The sequence below is a fragment of the Xenia sp. Carnegie-2017 genome, unplaced genomic scaffold (genome assembly GCF_021976095.1).
Source record: "Xenia sp. Carnegie-2017 unplaced genomic scaffold, XeniaSp_v1 HiC_scaffold_4, whole genome shotgun sequence".
In the NCBI taxonomy this organism is placed as follows: Eukaryota; Metazoa; Cnidaria; class Anthozoa; order Malacalcyonacea; family Xeniidae; genus Xenia; species Xenia sp. Carnegie-2017.
Window position 1 is genome coordinate 1905091 of NW_025813504.1, and position 8926 is coordinate 1914016.

Sequence of the window (8926 nt, forward strand, 5' to 3'; positions counted from 1 at the left end):
AAGTTTTATTCCGAAATATATAGGATACATAACATCAAGTCTTGTAGCTAAAGACTGTGATGTGTGCCGTATTGACCACCCTTTGACGACATGATGCCGAACAATTAAAGAGCATTAATTTTCTTAGGTAATGCTACATCGGAAATTGATGAAAAGATGTGATTAAATCGTTGTTAAAAGTCTAAGTAAACTTAATCAAAACGTAAACGGGCTATAATTAATCAAGTCTATGTGCAAGGCCTGGAGAAACATATATTTGACGGAGCAAATAGACAAACTGAAACAGAAGACATTAAACTTTTTAAATAACAGTTATTACTTGATCAATCAGTGTTCATAAAGATAATGAAGCTTTCAATAAAAACTCCGAAATTGAACCTAAAAGTAGCCACGATGTGACATTGCATGAATGCAAGTAAATTTAAAAAAGTAAATACTGCATCAAATGTTCTCAAAGCTTGTTTCTAAAATTCAACAACTTTCTACTGCTGTCCTATAGTATTTACACAACGACCTTTTTCACTTAACATGTCGCTAAAAAAGAGATTATTTCTAACCATTTCAGACAGGCATAATTCATCCCCATGCATAATAGAAATTTGTTATGTCAATCACTGTGAAACTTAGGTTAGTTCTTCTTCATGAATAGGTGACAAAAAAGACCGAAGTATGACAGCATCTGCATGATATTATTTGTTTCACATCGGTATAGTTAATCCCTATACAAAACAATAAGTCGTTATAGTGACTTTGACCACCGTCTATAGTTGTCACAATTTATAACATTTAAATTAGTTCTGCTTGATAAATGATTGCCAAAACAGAATCATCAACTGCTCTTGTTTCTCTATTTCTGCAACAATGCACATGCGTAAACATGCCTATTACGAAGCTTGATATTACTCTGCTACATATTTTAAATTGTCAACTCTTCGATATTTTAAAAGAGAATTTGTACATTTTTGGGTACAACTTTCCATAGAAGCTGTTAATGAAAAGAAAAATCAGTCTGCTCTTTATGCAGGTTTAATTAATTCAGTAGCTAAGTAACAAAAATTAATTAGTTCTACTTCATGAATGGTTAATTCTAAACGACAAAAATAAATTTTTATTGCCAAGTATAATACGGAAAATAGAGGAACGAACGCTAAGAGCAAAGTTATTTACAATATTTATTTTGTTGAAGCTTATCATTATTCATATGTTCATGAGACTGTTTTTAACTGTCATTCGATCATAAATCAAAGACCTACGACAAATGAATAATGAAATAAATGCAGCAAATAAGTAATAAATGATTCATTTATCAAGTTTATTTGTTGTGCAAGATTCATTTCAGCAAGTTTATTTGTTGTGTTTAATATTTACAATACTGTCTATCGCTGACTGAAGAAAGGAGTTTAAACTGCACCAGTTTGTCTTAAAATATTTAAATTCTTTTAGTGGAAACACAATCATTTCCAAATGATGGATGTTAAACAATTATCAAGTAACATCATTTGTAAACATGATTTCGACAGCCTGTCTTCAATATTTGCGTGCATGCTGTATACTTGGTTAATGATTATAATAATTCAACATAAAAAGAAAGAAACAGAAACCATGATAAAAAAGCTTTTTACAGGCTCACCGCTATTGCACATGAAGGGTTTTCACACCCTTTAACAGCAGTTCCATTAATCCATTCAACATTGAAACAAATTATTAACATGATATAACATAAGTATTTCATTTATATTAATTCAATATTAGTTCAGTGAATAATTATAGGTATTTCAATATGTTCAATGCTAGCATTCACTGAATGTTGAGTTTGGTCGTGACGATCAAATTATTCCCTCGCAATAAGATTATTTAAGACGTGGCAATATTTGTTTGTCTTCCCAGGTAACATAATGTATGCATGGTGTTATGAGCGTCATATTTTTTGTAATTACGCATTGATCACCGATTAAAATTCTTTTAAATGGGGTGCTTGTCATTTTGCAGCTCGTTAAAAATCGAATAAGCTCTTCTAACTTGTATTCATTCTACCAGGGTGAATGTTTTTTCATAATTACACATTGTGGTATTATACGTGTAAGAACGAAATATAAATTAACTGCAGAGAAAAGTTTTTAGAAAGAACTTGTACAAGTTCAAATTTTCAATAAAATTGATTTAAAAAAATCGAGGAAATAATTTGAATTTACTAACTTACACAAGCATTAAAAAAACTTATTGCAAGTAAAAAATGGTTTGATTGAATTATACTGGGATAGTTAATGTACCAAAACGTTATTAATGTAAGCTACACAATAAAAAATAATTATGTATTTTATAACAAGTAGTTCTTCCTCTGGGATCAATAGGTTAGTAAGAATATTAGACACGCTGCTTTAGGTTAAAGTACTTCATAGTCTTCTAATGGTGAAGATCAACACCATCTACGCATAATATGAGTAGATAAATTTTGAGCTGTTCTCATTTGCATCTTTATTAATATAGCACATCATGTAGTTCTAACAGCGTAAGTATTATAGTATGATAAATGATAACATGCACTAATGACTTTCGTTGCGACATCTTCGTCGAAAGGCTACATAGTTTTCACTCCTACATAATGTCACTTGTTACTTTATAGTATGTTGGCCTGCGCTACATGACGACTTCAAACGAAAATAGAAAAGAAGAAAAGTTAATCCTGTCAACTGTGCTTAACCTGTTTATCTTAAGTGATTTTCCAATGCCTACTCATTTCCTACCTTTATTTTAGCAAAAAATTTAAAAGTGCAGACAATATGATTGAATAATACATTATAAACATGTGTTCGTAGCAGTGAACTGGCTTTGTTAAACGTATGACAGACTTGTCGGGTTTCAATTGTTGTAATCCCTACAAGTGACACTTGTCACTGTAACATAAAATATCTTGCTGGACTAACTTCCTAGAGAATTTTCCTGTTGCGTTGAGAGCTTTTTTTGTAAGAAAGACATAAGATAACACGTTACTTGATAGTGTGTGAAAATTCCTTTTAAATGAAGCAAATTTCATTATGCAGATTCTTAGCACATTATACGTTAATCGCATTAAAAATGTTGGCCTGCACTACATGACGACTTCAAGCAAAATAGAAAGGAAGAAAAGTTAATCCTGTCGACTGTATTTAACCTATTTTAAGTGATTTTCCAATTCTACTCATTTGCTATTTTATTATAGCAAAAATTTAGAATTATAAACATGTGTTCGTAGCAGTGAACTGGCTTTGTTAAACGTATGACAGATTTGTTGTGTTTTCAATTGTTGTAATCCCAAAACAGTATTCTTGAAAAAAGCAACGAACAAAATTGTTCATATATTGCAATCATAATATAATGCAATAGAAGCTTTGATTAAGACTTTGTTACTAGAAGAAATTCTTTCCTCTGTCGACAAAGAATTTTCGCCATGGTGACAAGAACTTTGCAATTGCGCATGACAGCGGTAAGTCAAATAATCAATTAAATTTTAGACAACCTTGATAGAATGGAAATGTTCTGTCTAGTTAATAAGGTTTCTGTTTTCCACATGTTGTCATTATGGGATGCCGAGATAAAGTTTTGATTGGTTCTTGAGCTTAGTTCACACACCAATATTTTTGCAGATATTTATTTGAGATAACGATTAACTTGCCAAAAAAAAAGTTACAAGTAAATCAATAAACTACACGCTAATGCAAAGTAATTGTGAAACTACCTAATCCTGAGTATAAACGAGTTCTCAAATCAAAAATTCAGCCGGAAGTAGTTCCTGTTTCACCATCCCCACCATTGCTCACTTCATCATTGCTCACATCATCATTGGGAATTTCGTCTCGTTTTTTACCTAATCTTCCACGACGACGTCTTAGAAGTCCATACCTTCTACAGAAATAACCTTTTTCATCAGACCAATCTCCACAGTTATTATAACCATTGCATGCAAATCTCCAGTGAATGCACCTGCAACAAAATGAATTAATTCATAGTTTTATATTCAAATTACACGGTTTACACTTCTCTTGAATTTAAGTGAGGTCAGTGGCGTGCTGGAAATAACTTCTCCGCAAGGGGTAGCAGCTAACTCTCGAGTCGGTGCAACACTCGACCTTCGGTCTCGGGCATGCACTGATCTGCTCTTGAGTTCTGTGCAAACATAGTAAACATCTTTTATTTCTTAAATAAGATATGTCCAGAGAGAAGATTATATGCTGATGTCTTGAAGAGCAAATCATTTAAGACCTGTGCACCAGTTTTGTGAATATTCAAAAGATTGCATGTTAAAATAGAGGCGATTCAATTAGTGTTTTTAACATCAGCAATACTGGTAGACTCGCATCAATTTTTTGTTTTCTTCTCACAAATTGAATGTTCTCATTAACTTTTCTTTTAAGTAATGCACCTATAAAGCTGACTAAAAAAGGCGTATGAAATATTCCCAGGAAATGGCCTTCACAATTTTATACCCAACATCAAATTTGAAATTTCATTGACATGCATACGCATAATCCTGCAAAGGACTTAAAAATAAGCAGAGACATTACTTGTTATTTCGGCAACGATAGGAGTTTGGTCCACATTTGTTGCCACGTGGAGTTGGACATCCAACTTCATCAGATCCATCTGCACAATTGTTGATTTTGTCACAAACTCTGCTTTTATGAACGCATCTTTTTACACTTCTGCAAGCAAACAGATATGATCTACGACGGCACTTACGACAACCAACCTAAACAGATGACAGCACTTGTTTGAACAGCGCAAAGTAAGACTTTAATGATGTAAGATACACAAATGAAATTAATGCCGTCTATAATTTACAACGAATTGACACAAAATGATTTTCCTTAAAATGTCCTGGAAGAGAATTGTGATGTCTAACGTAGCTTTTTTAGCAATTGTTTGGCCTTTATGAAATTTCCAGATCTAAAACGTACTTTAAAACGTTGCATGCATCTAAAAGTTTCATGTAACTAATCAACTGAAGATCGTAGTAGGAAATATAAACGTGAAAATAGATTTGTTTTGTATTTTTGCTGTGAAAACGTTGCGCATAATACTTCAAATTGTTTTGAAACAACAGCAAAATAAGGTCATTATTAACACTTGTAGCGAAGTGATTTTAATCGAAACCAAATTGATTAAAAGTCTTAAAATTTACGCTAATGTAAAAATGATGATCAGCTTTGCAAAATAAACCTTAATGCATTATTTTCATCATCATTTTGATGCAAGTGTGCGCAAGGGTAGAAGTGCAAGAAATGATTTTATGTCAAACAATCTAATTCTACGTAAAACGAGAGAAAAGAGCGTGGTTACTTTTCTCAAAACTATTTCCTTAAATTCTGAATGTTTGTCAGTAACTTCTGATTGCTTGATAACAATAAGCATAGGTTTAGCATGATTGCTGCACCGCCAGAATTTAAATTTAAACGATTGACATGACAGCTTCACAAAATTCCTCCGTTGAGAGTTGCAACAGTTACCAGATCAAATTATAAACATAAATCGTTTTAATAGACTAGCTAGAGCGACATAAATGCATACTGTGAGTATGGGGAATCTGGCCATGCCAATTCATATAAATTTTATCATAAACAAACTCACTAATGATTAACTACCTCATCACTTCCATCAGTACAATCTTTCACGTTATTGCATCGCCATCGTTTTAATGTACATTCTCCACTGCCACATCTAAATTGGCGACATGGATTACATCTTTGCAATACGATTCTTGAATAACGACGGTAGCGGTAACGGACACAGACATAATTCCTTTCATCATATAATCTTCCTGAGAAATAGATGGGTTACAAAATCAGTGATTGTTGAATAAAAACGTCATAATGTATTCTTGAAATGAAACTATACACAGCATGATGTGGTAATCTGTGGAGAGGGGTCAAAAGCACTGTCCTACATATAGAGTATGCTCTCATGGTAGTATGCACCTCCCCCTAATGTTCCAGAGTCATTGCACAGCTTATTAAGTGCCTTTATAGAATCAGAAATTATATCTTACCAGTGCAGCAGGCATAACTGTAACTAAATGGCAGATGGGCAATTCTTGAAATTCTGCCGCATCTGAGAGAAACACATTTCTCGGTTTGCGGTTTACATCTTGTGACGTATCTATATGGATTTCTATATCGTTTTCTTCTGAATCCTCTGATGGAAATCACGGATTGTACCAGAACAATCAGTGTCAGAGTTGCGATGACAAGTTTAAGTGCACTCATAATCGTAGTAAAGTTTCTACAAAAACAGAACAGTTTTAATTTATGTACACTGCACATGTTAGCATTTTCGAATTGCAGTAATTTTTAAAAATTATGTTTAAAGTATGTTGTGAGTGTTTTTGTGTGTGTCACAGAACTGAAAAAACTAATGCATATAAATAAACACTTCAAATTAGCAAAGAATGATTACTTATGCGTCATTCTTAATATCGCATCGTGGCAACCTCATTCTTTAAATTTCTTCTGTTCATCCCAACCTACTCCACAACACTTTATCATTTAAGGCTTTAAGCATTGGCCCTAACAACAAATTTTCCAGAGCTGTTGATAAAAATTCATCAGTGTTCAAGTGTACAAATCTGAATAAAATATTGCGCAGCGATTTTAAACTTGACTATACTGCATGAATGACGTGTATTATGTTTTCACAATATAACAAATCTTGTATGACATTGCCCTCTAAGCTCTAATATTACTGGTGAAAATCATTCTAATGTTGTTTCACTTGAATAATAAAAGTTCACAGAGCCTCTTTGAATCAGAAACCTTGAAGTGGCTTTGTTAAAATTGTATATTGGGCTGTAAAATTCAAAAATATATGGAATTTCTGTCTGGAAAATCTCAGTCGACGAATGTCATGCAGGTTGTAAGTTGCAATTCCTTATATTAAATCTACTATTATATGCTCAAAATATCAATAATGTATAGTGAAGTGTCACAATTATACTTTGTTTTCACTTTGGTTTTATACAAACAGGCAATAAAAATTTGCATATCTTATAAAAAGCGTAAATATGTTCAAATCTTCAAAGAATGGCCTGCCCATAATATTACAGACGTTCTTTGTGCATAAATTATTTTTATGTAAACATTAGACCAATGACAGTGTAAAGATACATGAAAATTTGAAAAGTTGTGTATTTTTAATTTGACAAAGGTCGGTGATTGTAAGCTTCGTTGCTTTTCAAAAAACAATTCATTATCAAACTTAATGCGCAACGAAGTTTAAGTAGCACATACCTGTATTCAACTTAACCTGTTGCTTTCTTCTGAGTCGCCTACCACTGAGTTCAATTCCCGCTTACGCCCTGTAACTCTGGAGAATGTTGAAAAAGGGACGAGCATTTATAATGTTTAAGCTACAAACGAATTTCTTTGTCTCTTTGAGAGTTTGCCTAAACGGATATCCCCGTAGATGTTATATTGGATTTTTTCTTTCATCTAGCTCCTTCATTATTCATTCATTAATGAATCATTGCTTGCTTTAGCCCTAAGAGAGTTTCTTTTTAACCTTTTTATTCGAAAAAAACAAAATTGATTATTTACCATAATGCCCATCGACGAATTATCGGATATATGTTTGTAAATTATCGGATATGTTACATAGCTACGTACACTCCTAAATTGTTCTTTTAAACCTAGCCACAAATATATTATAATTAATTCCAAAGTCAGTACAAAAAATCTTTCGTGGTAAATTGAAGAAGACCAATATCGGTGCTTCAGCATTTTCAAGTATGCATAATGATGCATAAATTATAAGTTTTTTCTCAAGTATTTGAGTGTTTTTGCGTGAGGCATATCATGAATTTTTCAGAATTTCACACAAATATTTTATGCTCGTCGATTTATTTATTTGTCAAAAGTGATGTGAAATAACGAAAGTTTATCGTGATTACTTTTTCTTCAGGCACGACTGCTGTAAAGGTTAGTTATTCTCTGTTTTATAACAGAGCAAAAAGCAGAATGTCGCCAACACATTAGCTTAGATTCGTCACTTCTTAACAATACCTTAAATTAAGACATTTTAATTTACGTTTAGTTCTAAGTCAAAGGAGAATGTCTTCTTTGGTTAACATATTATCTTAAGAAGTGCTTTTGAAAGACGTAGGGTATGTTTTTCCAATGAATTGTTTTAACAAGAAGTTATAAAAAATAAAGATGCCCGTTCACACACATAAATCAGCTGAAAAAGCATTATTCTGTATGATTATATGAACTGCTTAACCCCAAAAAATCCATGCAACAGAAACAAAAATCTTTTATTATTCCAAAATCTTTTTTTATATATTGAGTATCGGTGTACTTTTTGAGTTTTGTCGCAACAAGACCGGAGACTTTTCAAGTTTCTGCGTCATAAGTTTGTTTATGACATCGCTATCTTGTTCAACTTCCTGGACAATTAGCACATTTTGCTCAGAGTCTTGCATTTTTAGCAAAAGTAGCTAAAGAAGGCTAATTAATGTAAAAAAAACCCAGACAGATTGTCTCTAAACAACTAAAACAGGTACATTTTCCTTCAATTATATTTGAATGTGCCATACTTTGCTTTTCAAATAATGCAATATGCTAAGTTTCCATCACCATCATTTGATCATTCGCTTAACTATGATTTTTTGGTCATTAAGACTTCCTTTTGCCCGTTCAAATCATCCGTAAGAATTAATGCCTTTCATACAAGCAAATAGTGTTTGTTACTTTAGTGAAAATGAAGCCAAATAATTATGGTTGTCTTTATCATGTTATGGAAATTACCTCTTTTCTCCTTTCCACTTCCTCCTTTCAACCGCCCCTTTTTCCTCCTCCCTCCCGAAAAAATGTATGACAGGTCAATGAAAGTCCATGCAGGAATATCTTCTGAAGGGATCAGAGGTTGCAATAATTTTCACCCAATTTTCATCATAAAT

General features: G+C 32.6%; 1 protein-coding gene across 1 annotated transcript; it reads right to left on the bottom strand.

The window, feature by feature from the left end:
- Positions 1-3655: 3655 nt before the first annotated feature.
- Positions 3656-7398, bottom strand: LOC124455688 (sortilin-related receptor-like). The gene is made up of 5 exons (XM_047006324.1): positions 7260-7398; positions 6023-6255; positions 5619-5794; positions 4542-4726; positions 3656-3960 (listed from the first exon to the last, which is right to left on the bottom strand). The coding sequence occupies exons 2-5, from the start codon at positions 6237-6239 to the stop codon at positions 3753-3755; spliced, it is 786 nt and encodes a 261-aa protein (XP_046862280.1). The 5' UTR covers positions 6240-6255; positions 7260-7398; the 3' UTR covers positions 3656-3752.
- Between the last annotated feature and the right edge of the window lie 1528 nt (positions 7399-8926).